Source organism: Drosophila innubila (genome assembly GCF_004354385.1).
Source record: "Drosophila innubila isolate TH190305 chromosome 3R unlocalized genomic scaffold, UK_Dinn_1.0 2_E_3R, whole genome shotgun sequence".
Lineage (NCBI taxonomy): Eukaryota > Metazoa > Arthropoda > Insecta > Diptera > Drosophilidae > Drosophila > Drosophila innubila.
In genome coordinates, this window is record NW_022995380.1 from 29,488,735 (window position 1) to 29,507,826 (window position 19,092).

At 34.0% G+C, this 19,092-nt stretch overlaps 2 protein-coding genes across 2 annotated transcripts; one reads left to right on the top strand and one right to left on the bottom strand.

The window, feature by feature from the left end:
• Positions 1–2,180: 2,180 nt before the first annotated feature.
• Positions 2,181–4,175, top strand: LOC117791464. Its single transcript, XM_034631225.1, has 2 exons — positions 2,181–2,229; positions 3,413–4,175. Exons 1-2 carry the CDS (start codon positions 2,193–2,195, stop codon positions 3,757–3,759), a joined length of 384 nt encoding a protein of 127 aa, XP_034487116.1. The 5' UTR covers positions 2,181–2,192; the 3' UTR covers positions 3,760–4,175.
• Positions 4,176–14,792: 10,617 nt separating this feature from the next.
• LOC117791828 (phenoloxidase-activating factor 2) lies at positions 14,793–17,244 on the bottom strand. The gene is made up of 2 exons (XM_034631724.1): positions 17,212–17,244; positions 14,793–16,151 (listed from the first exon to the last, which is right to left on the bottom strand). Exon 2 carries the CDS (start codon positions 16,143–16,145, stop codon positions 14,877–14,879), a length of 1,269 nt encoding a protein of 422 aa, XP_034487615.1. The 5' UTR covers positions 16,146–16,151; positions 17,212–17,244; the 3' UTR covers positions 14,793–14,876.
• Between the last annotated feature and the right edge of the window lie 1,848 nt (positions 17,245–19,092).

A 19,092-nucleotide genomic window follows, 5' to 3' on the forward strand; every position in this document is an offset into this window, starting at 1 on the left:
GGCTTAACTCGTCGTAATTTAGTAAATCACCTTTCAATGGCTACAATGAGTAGTTCTTTCAGACCAGTAAAAAGAAAGGCAAGGCAAGGCAAGGCAGTAGCTTGGTCATTACCTGTAGTCATTACCTTAGGTAAATAATCATTTCTAAATATGGAAATTTCATTGTTCTTGCCTTGCCTATAGACAGACAGTGCTGTCTCTCTTTCGCTCTCTCTCTCTCTCTCTCTCTGTCTTCAAGCGTGTCGACAATAGACAAAATGGGAGCATCAAAAGCAAGAGGCTTGTTGTGGTTCTCTTTCTCTTGCTGTTTCTGTTCTCTTCTGTTCTGTTGAAAGGAAATGAGTGGAAACCGGGCGCCAGTAAAGTTCCCTTGCTATTAAACCTATTTTGTCCAACACAAAAGCGGCGAGTCCTTAAATCGCCCCTTTGCCCCCAAACAACTTCAGCTTCCTCCCCTCCAGCTCCAGCTCCAGCTCCAGCTCCTCCTTCTCTTCTCCCCTCGATCCACATCCACTGGGAAAATGCTAGTAGCCTTGCTCCAAATGCTCTTTGCAACAATTTTTGTGCTTTTTTGTTGTTTATTTCATGCGGGTCTGAGCATGAGAAAACAACAGCACAGGAACAGAAACAACTAGTAAGAAAGACTATGCAAAATAGCACCTGAAAGTAAAAGACCCTGTACTTCTTCTGTAAAAACTCAAATAACCATAAGCAAAATAATTGCAAGTTTTGTACTTGTTAAGAAAATGACTTTAAATAAATAAAAAAAATAATATCTTGAAAAAATAAAATTTTAAGTTATCTTTTAATAGCTTTTTCTAAAATTCGTTTGTTTTTAAGATTAACAAAGGCAGACGCAGCAAAATTCTAAGAGAAAAATTTTCCTTTTAAGATTTTCATATTTCATATTATTTATTTTATTTATTTATTTAACGTCAGGTAAAAGCAATTAAACAAAAGTAATTTTAAAAATTATTGAGATTAAAATTAAAAGAAAAATTTATATAAAATAAATATTTAGACCAAAAGAATAAAAACGAAATTAAATGTTTAAAGTTTGGGGTTCCCAAAAAAATCATTAAATTATATGATATGAAACTAAAAATATAAAAAAAAAAATCCTAGCAAATTTTGGTGTGTCTAGCTCTTGTCGCTGAGATCGGTCAGACAGAGAGATAGACAGACAGACAGACAGACAGACAGACAGACAGACAGACAGACAGACAGACATGGTAAATTTTATTGTGTTTTTTATGCTTATCATATAGTAATTATACTATATGCTTTAATATACCCTTTATACTTATTAAGTTCATAGTCCGTAAACCATTTCCACCTTGCATTGTATATATGTAAGTGTGTGAATGTAAAAGTCCTCTGATGGTTTGCTGAAAGGTGGAAAATTAAAATTACTGCACCCGGGACGAGTACAGAGCGTAGCGTCCGTTCCGTCGGTTCGGACAACCGCCTGAGGTTTCATCCGGGTACAAAAGATGAAAATAACAAGTACAAATGTTAAGATATTTACAACAACAATCGCCTGGCCGATTCTTAAAATCCACTACAAACAAAAAAAAAAGGACCCTACACACATATAAGTAGATAATTGCAAGGTTTGCATAAGGCAGAGAAAGTGAGAGAGTGAGTGAGAGAGCGAGCTTAAAAGTAATTAAAAAGATATTTCCTACATGGACAAAGTTACAGTTGAATCGAATTCCGGCACATCACACGAATTGCAGTGTGTTTAATTTTTGATAAAGAATATGGGAAAGAAGCGAACAGATTCGTGTTGCCTTTTTAACGGAAATGCCATTCCCAATAACAAGGATAAATGCACGCAGGCTTAACTCTTTGCTCTGCCTCTTTTCATGTCCGTTTCCTTTATCGTCGACATCTCCGTCAACCTGAACGTCAACATCGTCGTTGTTCTCCGTGCTCCGTCATCTGCATGCGGCGCAAAATGGCATTGCCAACTGTGTTTGGTCTGGGCCAACACACACCCGTACACACACACCCACACACACACACACACTGGCATACAAAAGACCTACATGACATACGCACCGACGCCCAACTGCAACTACGGTGGCCTACAGGGTGGCTTACAGGGTGCCCAGTTGCACCACCCATCGTCGACGGCAACCAGCGTGTTGATGCAACCGCCTCCATCGCAGGGCAACATTTATACTAGCATGGGACATCCGGCTGTGAGTGGAGCCATGACTATTGGTGAGTATTTCATTATTCATTCCATTCACTTTGCCCAAACTCAAAGATGATTCACTTAAACACCGGACGACAAGCCTGCACAATTTTAATTACGGTTCGAAATACATTTTTATAAAGCCAAATATTGTTTTGCAGGCCGTATATTTAAAATATATATTTACTTAATGTAAAAAAGTGAAGTTTTTCTATTGATTTTCCTTTTTCCTTGTCCATCTCTTCTGTTTATTAAAACTGATACAAATATATGCTTATATAAAAAAAATTTTGTTAACTTGAGATTCAGATAAGTTCTAAAAGGTCCTAAAAATGTTAAAATAATTCTAAAATGTCCTAAAAATGTTAAAATATTTGAATTAAAATCAATTCTTTTTAAAAATAAAAAAAACTTGTCAAATATCTTTAAATGAAGTTATTCATTGCCTAAAAATTAAAAACTTGGCTAAAATTTAAAATAATAAAGATACATTTTTGGAACTCAAAAAAAAAGTCAAAAAAAATAAATCCGCTTGTAAAATTAATTGTCATCAAAATAAAATCAAAAACTCGTCAATTATCTTTAAATGAAGTTATTTATTGCCTAAAAATTAAAAACTTGGTTAAAAATTAAAATAATAAAGATACATTTTTGGAACTCCAAAGAAAAGACCGAAAAATTAAATCCGCTTGCAAAATTAATTGTCATCAAACTCTAAAAAGATTTGTGTAACAAACCCAATTATAAAATTACCATTTTTTATTATTATTAATTTCATTTATAAATTTACGTTTTTCATGCATACATAATATGTATTAAATTATTTTATACTATTTTTCATTATATTATATTATATTATTTTATATGCTCATTCTTCAACTGCAAAGTATTAAGTGAAAATGCGCAGTAATTTTGATTTTATTTGCTGAACCTGTATTTTATTATTATAAAATATAAAAAAGAAGCAATACATAAATTAAACGAAAATGTATTCGATTACTTAAATCAATAGACTAACAATCTGATAACGCTTGGAGGCATGTGATGTTTTGCCATTAACAAATGTGTATTTGATGGAATTAAATTAAATAATAAATATACTATGTTAGCAACTAATATTTATATAAATTTGATATTTCATTTGATATGAATTTAAGATAGTTTCTCTAATCTGTATAATATATTTCTATGTTTTTTCGTCCCTCACAGGTCCTCATATGCTGGGTCACTCCGGTTTGGGTGGCGTCTCTCCGGCGTATATAAGTGGCACTATAATGGTGCCTGGACATCAGCACACACACGCTGGAACGCTGAGGAGGACGCTGATACCGACTAGCATGGGAATGATGAGCTCGCCATCGCCTCCGCCGGCGGGAATGACGGGAATGGCGGGCATGGGAACTGGAATGGGCATGGGCATGGGAATGGGAATGCCACCGCATTCGCTGGCCTCCGGCAGCGGCAGTGGCAGTGGCGTCTACTATGACAGCACGGTGCCACGGACATTGGCACGGGGCATGTCGACGGAGAGCAGTGGTCAGTATTTCTACGGATGACACTCGCTTAACCGCAAGGCTTCGCTGCCAATCGCCATTGCGGTAAGACCGCAACCGCACCTGAACTTCAACATGCTGCCAATGTCGGCCACGATGGGCTTGACCGAATCCGGCGTTGGCAGTCGGGCCGGAACACCCACCAATGGCAGCAACAAGTCAGACATACCAGCGATCACAGTGACTGCCTCGCCAGGACCAGGTTCCCTGCACTTGGCCAACACTGGACATGGCCAGAAACCGCCGAACTCCGGCAGTGACTCACTGTCGCGTCAGACGACGACAACCACGCCCACCATGTCCATGTCTGGGCGTAGTCAATGCTTCTAGGATCAGTTTCTCAATTATCGCGACGTAACTCCCGATGGTACCAAATACCAAAAGAAGCTGCCCCAAGATGAGGACCTCTTCTACTTGTAAATAATGTAAGACTCATTCACTCAACGTTCTCTAATCTCTAGCTAATCGAATCAAGTTAGTAAAATTTAAAAATTTAATCTAACGCATTCATATTTCTACGGTTAATTATAGTATAGCAATTTAGAGGCTATCTTCCGTAATTAAATCAAATTACCTTCAATGAAATAAGCCGACAACTTGAAGAGAATAGAGTTTAAAATTATTTTAAAGCATCTAGAAAAATCCACATACGAGTATATAGTATAAATTTTAATGCCAACCATTGGTAAATGTATCTAGTATAATACAGTAAACACATACGATGATAGTACTCATATTTCATGAATTTCTAGTCCCTAAGCAAACGCATGAAGTTTACATAATAAATTAGTCTTAAAAAAAAAACAAAAAATATGTCAAGATCAAGATCCATTAAGGAGCACAACTTGAGAGTTTTATTTGCCTTAACCAACCAACCAAAAACCAAAAAATTGGTAACTTATTAAGAAAGTTACGAATTAGCATGTGTATGAATACACTCATTTTAGTCGAATATAATATACTGAATACTTTATATAAAGTATGCAAACAAGTGTCAAAGTAAGTCTAGTATTTATTATGACAAAATAAAAATTTCACGACTTAATTTTTTTATTTTCCAATAAATATTTAATATTTTGTTCTAATTCGAAGTACTAAGCAGATATTAAAATAGTTTCAATTAATATAACTGATTCCAATTCCGGTTTGCAGTTTTGTATTAAAAAAAAACCAAATTGATATTTTTTAATTGCTCCTCTAAACATCAAACCAAATTTATTGAAAATATTATGTTAATTTATAAGATTAAGATGCCTGCATCTGTAAGATGACTAAAATGAGATGTATTTGATGGAACAGCAGGTTTCAGAGATTCAATGCTGTTTCCATAGATACAAATATGAGTAAGAGTATGTACAATAAATACATCAATTAATAAATACCTTTCACATATAAAATGTGCTATCACCGTTAAATATACTCGTTCATAGTGAATAAAGAAATGAAACAAAATGAATTGAATTGAAATCATACTTCAAGAATAGTTGAAAGCCTTTAGAAATTGTTAAACAAAAGCCGAGAATGAGAATGAATATGAATTGACATTCATACTCATACTCATTCTCATACTCATACACCCAAACACGTACTTGCAAATAGCTCATCTATTTGTTTGCCTTTGCAATTGTAAGTGTAATTTTAATTGTATTGGTATTGGTATTCGTAATTGTAATTGTAATTGTTTCTTCCAGTCCAATACTATACGACATAGTGTTTATTTTGTGTTTATTTGCCAAAAAAAAAAAAAAGTAAATACGAATTAAAACATTTTTATAAGAACGCGAGACCAGAACAAATATTGTTTAATAAATTAAATGGGCTTATTCAGATTGAACAGAAGTAAACAAAATGAAAAGCAAATGTAAACATTCTGTTACCTTTTATTTATAATTTTTGGGATTAAATCATAAAAGACACAGGGTAATAAACGAATATACGTATTATTATTGAACTTAATGCATTGTAATTTTCTATCGTTAATGGTGAGTTATCTATCAATATCAAATTAGACAGAGGATACAAAAATAAATTGATTGTCTTTTACAAAGTAATTGCAATTCTCAATTAATAGCAATAATTGCAATTGCAGAAAAGGAAATAAATAACAGGAATTGGAGGAACAGTTTTTGCAAAGCGTAAAAAACAGAGAGAATTAAAGAGAGAGATAGAGAGAGAGAGAGAAAGAGAAATAGAGCACCCATGGTGATGTGGAGACATGTTTTATAGAAGAATACCATTTGGAATTTCAAGTTGGTAACCAAAAACGTATACCATTTGGAATTTAAGAAGGTAAGCTGTTGATTAATATTTTTTAACATTATACAAATAAATTACTCCACCATATTTGTACAAAATACTTCTTTTTGTTTGGTTTATTAAAATTAATTATTTATTTCAAATCTAATATAAGTAGTCGATTTAAGAGAAGAAGAATTAAGAATTTTAATATTAAATTTGAAAGCATATAATAGTGCGTTTCATAATTCTATAAAGATTTCTATGTTAATTGATTTTTATTTCTGATATGCTAAGAATTAAATTTTTCGGACAGACATTTTATATTTCAAAAATATTATGAATTAGTTTTATATTTTATACAATAAAACAAATTTTTTTAAAACGTATTTCACGCCATTTACTTCAATTAAAATAATAAATTTTCAATTCAGTAAAATTTCAAACAACTAAGTTGACACTTATACGTATACGTAATATTTGTTAATGTTGGAGATCTCTAGAGCATTCCCAATAATTTGAACTATATGAAAATGGCAATGATAAGTTTCACTATCTTTAAATAATTCTCAATTGCTTCAATAAACTTCAACAGTGTTAATATTGAAAGTATTTGAATGCTGCATAAATTATTGTACTTTATTCTTTACATTAACTGAAATGATGAAGTGTTAAGAGCAGCAATGATGATGAGAAATGGCAGGGAGAAGAAACACTATTGTACTATAAGAAAACAGAAAAGTAACAGATATTATCCATGCTCAGTTGTAATTGTGTTAGGGATTTTGCCTGCTTTTTCCTTTCTCCTTTCTCCTTTGTCCTTTGTCCTTTATACATTGTCTGCAACCGATTGCAAAGTCTAATGGACTGCAATTGATTACGTCTGTCAATAATGATGAAGCAGCTCGTACAAACAATATGAATAAGTGTACTGACTGAATGACTGACTGTTTGACTGAATCTCTCACTATCAATCTCTCTCTCTCTCTATCTCTCTCATTCGTTTGTTCTTTCGTCTGTTATGAAAATGTATGTATTTTCAGGAGTATTTTTTTGTTGTTGGGAAAACCAAGATGCTGGCCATTTGTATAGGCCAGCCAATCCACCCATTGGCAATGAGTTGTTAATGGCACTGTGGCTGCGGCCCAAGTGGGCACCTCTCGTCAGCAAAAGTATGTATATTGAGGGAAAACTTCTCCATTTGCACTAGCAGCGCACCATCAGAGGGCTAATTATGATAAGTGGCTGCAAGTAGTTGTCGTTGACAGCGACAGCAACTTGGAACTAAAGAACTACGACTAAGAAACACCGTTGCCAGCAGTGACCAACCTATCTGCGGGCCCCAATGAGAAGCCAGGAAGCCAACTAGTAAGTACTTCTAGAAAGCGAGAGACTCCAGGATACGACAACAAAAACAGAACTTTTTCAATTAAAAACGTTAAATAGCCACAAGCACTTTGCAATAAATTCCTTCTGCAAATGAGAAGCGAACAATATTACACTTAATGAAACGCCATGCCATGCCACAAAACAAGACCAGAACGAGGACTCGAACAGGAACAGGACAAAGCAATAAGATAATAAAGCAAACATTGAAAAACATAAAACATATTTCTATGCATCACTCAAATATTTAGATGTTAGAAGTTGAAATCTGTTTTATCTGCAAGTACATAAACATATAACAAATATGCTAACAATTAAATACTCAACATTGCGTATACGACTCGATGTACAAGTCTTGTGTATTTATGTACATATCGATCCACAAGAATGCTGTTCAATTTACAACATGGATATCGGACAACGGGGCGTATGGCATTTATATACTATATGTGCTAAAATTTAATGAATTCGTTGTTTAAATGCTGCCAAAACCATAAAACATTGTTAAAGTAACCAACAGCAGCAGCGACATCAGCAACAACAACAACAGATATATGCACATACATAATAAATAAGTTAGTGTGCATTACTCGAAATAAGTAGACTTAAATATACCCTATATAAACTGAGCATATGATGTAAGAATATATTAGTTGACATTTAATAACCCAGACTTTTCATTATTATTGTTATTATTATTTATTAAATGTTTCGTTAAATTAACTAATTATTTTTCTATACTAAATTATTTCTTTATTTATTTTTTATTAAATATTTTATTTATGTTTTTATTGGTTTCATTCATTTATTTATTTATCTTTGCTGCTGAAAATAATAAAAATATTATATATGTCTAGTAATCCTTCAATTTAACTTATTTAATACAATTTAATTTAATTGCTAATTTAAGTCTTGCTTTTTAATTTTCTTTTCAATTTAAAATAGTCAATTGCTTTAAGTTAACATTAAATAAATAAATTTACATTTTTTAAACCCAGAAAAATGCCCGTGTACATTATTACAGCTTTATTCAGTACCTTTAATTTTCCCCTTTTATGGATGCAGGGTATGATAAATAACAAAAATTCGCGGGCAAGCTTCTGCAAATATTTTTTTGTATATATGCGAGTATATGTACATATTTTAATACATACATATCTCACATATGTATATTTACGTACCCTGTCGGTCACCCACAGCACAGAGGGGTGCTTTCTCCCCCCCCCCTCCCCCTTCCCACATTGGCAATTTCCAACGATTTTCCGAATTGTATTTCGTTTCGTTAAATCAGACAAATAATAATAAAAGAGAAAGAGAGAACAAAAATGTTAAAGCACTTGGTTTTTAAGTTCGGTTTTTTATTTCAATACACATTCATAAATATCTATATAATGGTATCTATGTGTATTATAAAACTCACTGAATTTATGTGTTTATTCATTTATATACATACAAAAAAAATCACAACTTAACACTATAACAAAAATGATGTTGATTGGAATAAACAACTTTTGTCGAGAGTGAGAAAGATTTGTAATATTTCATTCATATGAATAGAATACATAGATTTTTATCATGCGTTTTTATAAACAACTTACAAAGGAAACAATTTATAGATGGAGCGATTTATCGTACTTCATTCATATGAATATAATAAAGAGACGTTTCTAAATATAAAAGAAAACTTTTAAACGGAGGCATTAGTAGTACTTTATTCAGGTATCTATTCAATTAAATTTGAATTTGGAAACGAGTACTCGTATTCATTTAGATTTCAGGTGAGCATAGTTAAAGCAATGCATAAATTTGAAGGCATTGTCCGACTCTTGACCTTTGGCTTTGCCGCTTCAGCAAACAGTGCTAGCAACTACAACTACAACTAAATAATTTGGTTAACAGTGTCTTCCTTTAGTTGGCTGCTACAAATGAAAGGCTAGCACAATTGGGAGTGACTTGACCGGACAGCTGAGTCATTTACACTAACTAACTAAGTCAGCATATTCATTTTCTTTTTTCTTATGCAACGTTTTCAATTTTTGACTAAACTCAATTTAAAAGAAAAAGAATATTCCAAACTAAAAACTTTTTATTGTAGCATGTTTTCTTATGCCTGATACAAATTTAAAACATTTGTGTAAGACTATGGGGTGGTTTTTCAATGTCTTCTTAAATTTTATCAAAGAACTAAGATTAAATTTTAAAAAGATTAAAATAAACAAGGAAAAAATCATTCAAAAACCAGAAACTTCAAAGAATAAAAAACTTCAAAAATACAAAATTAAGCTAACATTAATATTTGAAAATATTGGCTTAGATATTTCTTACTCCGGATAAATGCAAACAATTTTTAATAAATTTTATTTAATAATAATTTTTCTAATTTATGCTATCACAATATAAAATATTCTAATTAATTATTTTGTCTTCCTAATTTGTTTTTTTTAATTACAAGTTTTTTTGCTGCGGAATTTTGATTTTTAGAAAATTTCTGGCACTTAAAGAAATTTTTAAACACTTCTAGGAAAAGTGCAATATTCGCAATGATCAATATATGTTAAAATTTTGTAGATAAACGAAATAATACCTTGTTTAAGATATTGTAATAGAGTATTATCTCATCGGTGTGTTAAAGCGTGTTTAATTTGATGCTTTCCGCACATTCCCAGGATGCTATCCACAGCCTTATTTTTTTCAAATTGTTTTAGATTCTTTGCACGTTCGAAGCGACGCTTTTCAGCTTCAGCACCAACAGCAGCTTCATCTCCATCTCCGTCTCCGTGTCCATCTCCGTCTCCGTCTCCGTTTCCAGGTTCAGCTTCAGCTTCAGCTTATTGCATGCTGTGTTCTGTGCTGCAATGGCAATGCGAAAACTCCCACCTGAGCCCCAATTCATTGGGAAGCGAGCTTTAGCCGCACTCACGTCTGCATTCGCATCCCCATTGTAATTGGTTAAGTCACTGGCCCCTAGTCAGGCCACGCCCACATCCCACCGCCCACAGTGCCACACTGTCAGCCACATTCCTATTGCTAGTATCAGGACCAAAAGGAGACGAAGCACCAAAAACGCTGATTCAGGTCATTGTATGTAAAAATTAATGGAACATTTTCCTGCAACGAGAATTTCATCTTTTCTTTCACGTATTCGTACACCGGGCGGCTTGTCCGCTTTTCCGACTTTTCCGCATTTCCGTGAAGCTCTCCCCTTGCCAATCACAGTCCACAGTCAGCAGCTGCCATCAGTTTTTGCTTCTAGTTTTGTGTTTTAGTTCCAGGGAAAAGTTTAATTTTCATTTGTAAGTCGTGAGTTTCCACCACGTCAACATGCTGCAAATTGTAAAGTGAACCAGTTTTTGTTTATGCCGCGCTTCCACTTTACAAAATTCATATTCGATTCTATAGATTCCTTACAATGTAGTGGATTTTTGGAAAATTTGAACTGCAACTCAAATTTAAGGCAAAAGTGCAAATAACAAACGTTAGTATGAATAAGTTTGTTCTTTCTTAGATATATTAACCAATCTCACAAATTGTCCTTTACATGCTGATGAATTTTAATTAAAGGCGAAAGGATAAATATCTTAGAACAATAGATCGATAAATGTGGCTTTTAACCTTTCTGTGAATTTTTATTTATTTTTTAATTGGATTAAAAATATGTAAGTAATATTATATGTAAAGCAAAGTTGTATTTTTATTAATTTTTAATTGGATTGCAAATATTGTAACATAGTATTGTTGAATTTAAAGGAATGTAACCTGTCTTTCATTTTGATTCCGGACTCTTAGTCGCTTTATTTTCCCTTGAAATTTTCATTTATTTCTGGTCCATAATTTGATGAGTTATCTTAGGAACAATTTATCAAAAATTGTGGCTTTTAACCTTTCTGTGATTTTTTATTTATTTTTTAATTTGCTTACAAATGTGTAAGTAATATTATATCTAAAGCAAACTTCTATTTTTATTTATGTTTTAATTGGATTACAAATATTTTAGTATTTTTGAATTTAAAGAAATGTAACCTGTCTTTTATTTTTATTCCGGACTCTGAGTCGCTTTATTTCCCTTGAAATACGCATTTATTTCTGGTCCATAATTTAATGAGTTATCTTAGCAACAATTTATCGAAAATTGTGGCTATTAAACTTTCTGTGAATTTTTATTTATTTTTTAATTGACTTACAAATATGTAAGTAATATTATATCTAAAGCAAAGGTATTTATTTATTTAAGTTTTAATTGGATTGCAAATATTTTAAATTGTAAGGAATGTAACCTGTCTTTCATTTTAATTCCGGACTCTGAGTCGCTTTATTTTCCCTTGAAATTTTCATTTATTTCTGGTCCATAATTTGATGAGTTGATGGAAAGCGGTTGCCAACAATTGCATATGCGAATATGCAAGCCATTTAAGCCCTCATTAAGTCGAGAAAAGTTCCGCAAATATTTTAACTATTTTACGACGCCTAAGCACCAGCAACATCAACGGCATAGTCATTGCGGGCGAGGGGCGTTTGCAAAGTTGAGAGCGAAGAAGGGCGGGGAGCAGAACAGGTTGGCATCGGCGTCCTTATGGAATTTATGCAGCCTGCTGAAAGTTTCTCCATTGCCAGAGTCATGCCATCGACTTGCTACCAGTCAAGGATTTGGGGGTAAGTGCTCATAGTCAGTGTGAAGATGAGTGTGTGGGCGTGGAAAGAGGGGATGGATGGAAAACTGGCGTATCTGCTGGTAAATGCTCTTTAACTTATTACAGCCGCAGCTGACTGACGTCGTTATGCCAATCATATCTATTCCGGACTCGACTCCTTACTTGTTCAACCTCAAAGCGAGGCTCATTTAAGTTTTTGCCCATAACCCAATGACACTTGACTAACAACTAGCTGAAAATCCTATGCGATTAAATGTGCTAGCTTTTATCTAATCAGTTAAGTTTTCGTTTTTCGCTCAAAGTGTCATTGGATTACAGCGAGAATTTCGTTTAAACAAAAGCTTAAGTGCTTCCACGTAACGAATATTTCCATCGCATGGCATTTTCTTGGCATACTCATATTACATCCGTCCCCCCTCCTCCTTTTTGCTACCCTCCGCCCCGCCAGCCGTTTGTGCCCCTTTAAGCTACTTGTACTCCAATAGCAAAGGGTCGCCTTTAAAATTCCATGACCCTAATTTTTTCGGAAGCAACTGCAACATTTGAAAAACTGCAATTAGGCTGTAACATGTCAGAGGGGAACGGGGCACAGTGGGCCAAAATGCTATAAAATAAAATAAAATAAAATATTATTATTTCGCATTTTTTTCTATCAGGTGTGCTCTACAAATCTCTAATCAATTGCTAGTGTTACTGAAAACATGCAACAATTGCTTTCAAATGTTTAAAAAATTATTGTGAGACTTGACAAAATTTAATATTTATGAAACTGAATTAAAGTATCTTTTAAAAGGAATAATAATGCATGAAAATGTCCACAAAAATTAAATCTCTGTTATTTATGGAACACCAACATTTCAAACGCTTGTTTTGTAAAACATTTCTTTTCTCTAGAGATTTTTGGAACACACTTGAATGTCTGTTTATCATAGAGCTTTTAGAGATAATTTTTTTTTTATCATTTATTATTTTGTAAGTAAAAAAATTAACTTTAAATAAGTAAAAAAAATTAAACAAAACAAAAAAATTATATTTTTTTTATGTGGGTTCCTTATTAGGATCCAAAAGTAGATCAGACTCGAAAATACATTTGAAACTGTCTTTAAGACATGTACAACAAAATTTAACACTGAAAAAAAATATTTGCTAGGATTGGAAATATATTGTTTTTGCATGCGAAAACAGAATTTTTATTTATTATTCATTTTAAAAATAGTGATTTGACTGCAGTATAAATTTGCAGCTAAATTTTAAGAAAAATTTTACATTTATTTTATAAAATTAAAATTTTGGATTATTATAAGATAATGTACATGTTTTTCCCACTGTGCGGGGGGTTATATGTTGCAGCGAAAGAGGGTGGGTGCGTCTGCTTTTGGGTTAAGCACATGTTATGTTACAGTTACAGTTACATTTACAGTTGCAGTTGCAGTTGCACAGTGACTCACAGTCATCTTCTACCTACTAACTACAGCTTCCATGAGGCACGCTTAACGAGCAACGCGACGCGGACGGACAAAGCTGAAATGAGACTCGACTTGGCAGCAGCAGCTGCTGGCAGCACTGTCGACAGTGGCAGCAGCAGCCGTGGCATGCAGCATGCGGCAGTGGCATCCGCATGCAGATGCTGCAACTCAGACTCAAAAGCAGGCAGGTGCAGACTGTGGCAGCATTGTCGCTACCCGTCACCATTTCAGGCATCTCCGGCGCTTTTGCTGCCTTTGGCTTCACTGTATGTATGTATGTCTGTGTGTGTGTGTGTGTGTGACTGTGTGTGTGTGTATCTATGTGTGTTTGCTCTGCTGGCTACCCGCAGATGCTGCGCTCTGCATGCATGACAAATATAATTGCAACACTTTGTGGGCGTGTTTGAAGTGACAAGAATTTTGACACCATTTCGGTCTAAGGACACATTTGCTTGCATCTTTAACTTAATTTGATGCCGACGGAGTTCTTAATTAAAGCTGCCTCCTTTGTCTACACTATTTTTGGCATCAAAACTTCAAGATTTGAATGAAGTCAAAGAAAGAAAAGTTGCAGCTTAAAAAACCCCATAAAGATTTTCTTAATACCAAATGTTTGTGAACACATTCAGATTTTATTTTACTTAGCTCGTTCATTGGAATTTGCTAAAGTTTCATCTGTCTGTTTCTATTGAAACTTAAAACGTTTAATTTAATTGGATATTATTGAAAAATTTTATAACTTAAAATAAACTCAATCCAACTTAAAACAAAAATTATTTTAAAAGTTGTTAGGTCAAAGATCTGACCAACTTCAAACTGTCATAACTTGATCAAAACTTAACCGATTTATAAACGGAATACCATTTTGGTCATGGTTTGGTCTCCAAATTCATATTGCATTCAAATTTTATTAATTTCGTTAAAAAAATTATTTGCCCTCTGAAAACCGGTTTCGATGCTAAGGGTCCCCCCTTTGAAATTTTGAAAATTGAAAATTTTAAATCCCAAGTTTTTCCTTCTAATAGATTTCTTATATCATAATTAGTATAAAACAACACTTTAAATTTGATTTTGAGACGTTTCCAATTTCTGTAAAATATCATCCAAAATTGGACCAAAATTTCTACTTGTAAAGTTGCTTAATCCAAAGTCTGATCATCTTCAAACTGTCATAACTTGATCAAAACTGACCCGATTTTTACACGGAATGTCATTTTGGTAATGGTTTGGTCTCTAAATTCATTCTGCATTCAAATTTTATTAATTTCGTTAAAAAAAACTTGCCGCTAACACTCAACACTTGTAGTTGATAGATAAAACTTTATTTATTTTAGACATTTTCCTAACATATTCGTAGAGTAGTGGGGGGAATAGGGAATGGCGCTTAGGTTGAGTAGGTGCTGGTGCCAAAGCCGTTGGCCAACATTTGCTGGTCAATCCAGGTGCGAGCCAAGGCGACATTGGCATAGGCGGCTGGAATATTATCGTTGCAACCAATGCCCCATGCAACAATGCCGCTTTGCTGGTATCGATTGTCGGTGGCAAGTCCAATGGGGCAGGCAAGCGGGGCACCTCCGTCGCCCTGACAGGTGTCGACACCTCGCTGTCCGCCCGCGCACATGAATGAGCGATCCAGGCCGAATTTCGGGCCAAGTCGAGTGCCACGCAGCTGCGTCTGGCAGGTATTGAAGTCCACGACTGGCAGTGGCACTCGCTTCATGATAACGCTGAATTTGCCGGCGGCACCAAAGACATCCTTGCCCCAGCCGGTGGAGAAGCAGGTGGTGCGGGCAGCGGGGGAAGCGCCCTGGGCAGGCAGACAAACCACATTGATGTGATCATCCAAAGTGAATTCCTGCGTTAGAATGACGAGGGCAAAATCGTTGGCCACATTCCTCACATTGAACTGCGGATGTGTGATGATGCGCTGAACCGCACGCTCCTGGTAGGGCAAACGCTCCTTCGTTGTCTGTGCATCCCATTCACCAGCTCGCACCACAAAGGAGCCGGGTGCATGTGGCTGCAGACAATGCACCGCTGTGAGCACCACTTGGGGATGAATCAGTGAGCCGCCACAGAAGTAACTGGAATTATCGGCATGCAGCAGGGCCACCGTCCAGGGGAACTCGCCAAATCCGGCCTCATTCTGTGTCGCGCCCGTCAACTTGAAGTCCAAGCCACCCAGATTGCGAATGCCACAGCCACGTGGTTGATTGGGTCTCTGGTCCAAGGGAGTCGGATTTAAGACCTCAGAGCGTGTGCGATTTCCAGCACAGCAAACATCCACGGATGTGGGACACACAGGATCATCGTCGCCAAAGCGAACATCAATCAAGCCAAAGCCATCAAAGGATCCATCCTCCGTGATGCTGTTCGTCGACGGATCACACATATAGTACGGCACACAATTGCAATTTGCCTGCTTGCCACTGATCGAGTTAAAGTTGATCACTGGACTCGAGGGATCGATGGGCACCGGAGTCACCACCTGGGCAAAGCCACCTGGTCCCGACGGCTGATTCACTCCGGGACTCGTGTTGAATATATCCTGAATATTTCTATCCACATTCGACACCTGCTGTGGAGCAGCATTGCCACAAGCCAACAAAGCAGCTAGAATAACCAGTCTTAGTCCATACGACGTTCTTCCCATCTTGTTCTGCAAAAATAAATTAAAGATAGTTATAATTTGATACACTCAGAAAATATATTGCCTTCATTTATAATAAATTTATTTTTTACAAAAACTTTGTTTTTATTTAAAGAAATAATTATTTTAACAGGCGAATTTTTGGAAATATTATTTCTTAAATTTTACAAAATAAGTCTTTTCAGTTATTTATTTTTAAAAACTTGTAAGAAATAAAATTTGAATAATTTTCTAACCGCTTTCAGTTATTTTTTTTGATATTATTAATATTTCTGTTAAACTTTTTTTAACTTTCGGAAAATTTTTTTTATTATTAGAGTTCAGTCTTAAACGCAAAATACTATTTTTTATGTTTTTATGGCAAATTTTCTGGATTTTAGAAAATGTAGTGACAACTAGCTCACAAATTTTGGAAGTTACACTTAAAAAAAAAATTCTGCTTTTCAGAAATTTATTAAAATTGCTGCTCTTCATATAATGGTTTTACATTGTAGAAAACAAAAGCCATATTTTTTGAAAAAATCATTTTTCCAATAAGAATAGCATATTACTCTCGAAAACCAAGACGAGTCTTTATTTTTTTTTTTCAGTGTACTCATATTCCCCCAATAAATGCTAATAACAGTATTTTGTTGATTAGCTGGGGAAATATTCTAATGGAAAACCTGTGAATCCCGTTTGACTCGTTTCCAATCTGGCCGGAATGAATAACATCAGCTATGAGAGCAAGTTTTGATTGTCCCTGTGAAATTTGTTTATAATTAGCAACGTGTGAATGACATAAATAGACAAGTTATCAATAAGAAATGACAACAAATGTAGATTAAATGACGTCAAATGTAATTCAAGCTTTTAAGCGGATTTCCCCAGCGTTTATAGTGAAAAAATAAACCTTTGCCAATTAAAATATGATGAAGCTATAGAAACATTGACTAACCTGACTAAGAGTCTTGAACAGTTAAGCGATAACCTTGACTTTTGGTCAAAAATCCCAACTCACAAAACTGTTGATTATCGCTTTAGTATTAATCTTTCTCTCACAAAATTTGTAAGCCCGTTTTTCAAGTACCTCGAAGCGGCAAGTCGAGAGTTGTGAACGCGATCGAATTTCAATTACGACTGCCTTCAAGAGCTTCGGGCCAATCCGATACATGGCACGAACTGACCGAGCTTTTGAGTGAAAGCTTCCCACTCTCTCTCTCTCCCTCTCTCTTTTTAATTAAAGCTTGTGCTTGGCTCTGATAACAGAGAGAGAGAGTGAGACCTGATCTTGAACTTACGATTATTCGTTCTCAAAAGCGTTTTAAAATTCCCTCAATTCGGAGGCACAGTTCGGCTTTTGACCAGCTCATTTGGGAAACCGGTTTACGGGTTTTAGGGGCCAAGCTCAAATTTCTTAGTCGATCAAGTCGATCATTGTATTAATGCATAATACATGATGCTAATTCTTTCTTTTCCTGCTTTTTAATATTTTTTATTACTTAATACAAATACAGTCATATTTGATTTTGCCAAATTAAAACAAAATATGAAACACTAATTTAAATAGTTTGACTAATTTAACTAGAATCATTTTTGATTGTCAAATCTAATATGAATATATATTAAAACCAAATTGAAATTATTAGTGTCACATTTAGTTTAGTCATGTTATTTTTGGTTTAAAAATTCAGAAAAGTTAATTAAATAAATATGTTTTCTATAAGTTGTCATTACTTTATTCAACTTAAAAATTATACTTTTTATAATTTATTTAAATATTTAACAAATATATTTAGATTAAAAAATGTTCATATTGAATTTAGAATTTTTTCTAGATTTTCTCAAATGTAATCCAATAATATTGTACAGTCGAAAAAGTTTATTATGTAATTTGGAATAATATATTTAAATTTACTGAATTCACAGTTGACTTATAATTAAATTGTTAACATTTTTGATTGACTAATTCCATATATTACGCTAAATTATAGTTTGTGTAAGATTAAAATGGCAGAAAAGGTTATCTTTTAATTTAGATTATCTCTAATTTCAATTTAGAGGACCTTGACCTCTTATTATTTGAAAATAAAAAAAAAGTTGGAGGACCTTCAGATAAAGTGAATTGTTCCAAAAGAAGATTATGTGGAAAATTAAATTTATTTTCATTAAAAAAAAAACAACCAGCCAACCTTATTCATTTATACCTGGTATTGTGTATTGTTTCTAAATTGTTTGGTTTATTTCAAGTTAAGTATTAATGCAATAATACCAAATTAAGTTTTAATAATTCTCTTTAGTGTTATATACTTTCATGTAACAAATATTCTGTGCATTTCTCTGAGGTAGAATAATAAATACATGCTCATCTTTTTGTCACATACTATGCACTTCTCCCATCGCTTATCACTGTCAGGACAAAGTCAAGTTATGTTCTTCTAAGGATTACTGGATATACTTGGGCTCAATCTCAATCCTGTGTAACAGACCTAAGCTCAAGCTGGCCATTTGCATAGATAACAACGGTAAAGCTATGTCCTGACTCAGGCTCACAATAAATGTGTTATTTGACACCGTCGGCTAGAATAAGTTGCCTCTGGGCAATTCACCCAAATATGCGAATCACTCACACATACATATGCCACTTTTGCAAATTATTAGCAACAATCATTGATAGTCCTTGTTTGAGTTGGTGTGATAAAACAATTTCAAAAAATTTCTTGAAATATTCCTTTAAAATATGCCAAATTAGTACGAAAATAACAAGATTATTTAGTACTCAAATTATTACATTTTCATTTATTTATATTGATACAAGAATTATTTTGATATAAATGTATCTCTATCTAAATGTACAGAAAATGTGTTATAGTATATTATGGTTGACCTAAGTTTATTATTGACAGAGAGAATGCAATAAAAATGCTGGCAATTTTCCTGTAAAACATGTAATGTTAAAGTATGAATTTTT

Coding starts and splice junctions, on each gene's coding strand:
- LOC117791464 (XM_034631225.1), top strand. CDS start 2,193: ATGGGACATCCGGCTGTGAGTGGAGCCATGACTATTG. Junction 2,230..3,412: donor GAGTGGAGCCATGACTATTG/GTGAGTATTTCA, acceptor CGTCCCTCACAG/GTCCTCATATGCTGGGTCAC.
- LOC117791828 (XM_034631724.1), bottom strand. CDS start 16,145: ATGGGAAGAACGTCGTATGGACTAAGACTGGTTATTCTAGCTGCTTTG.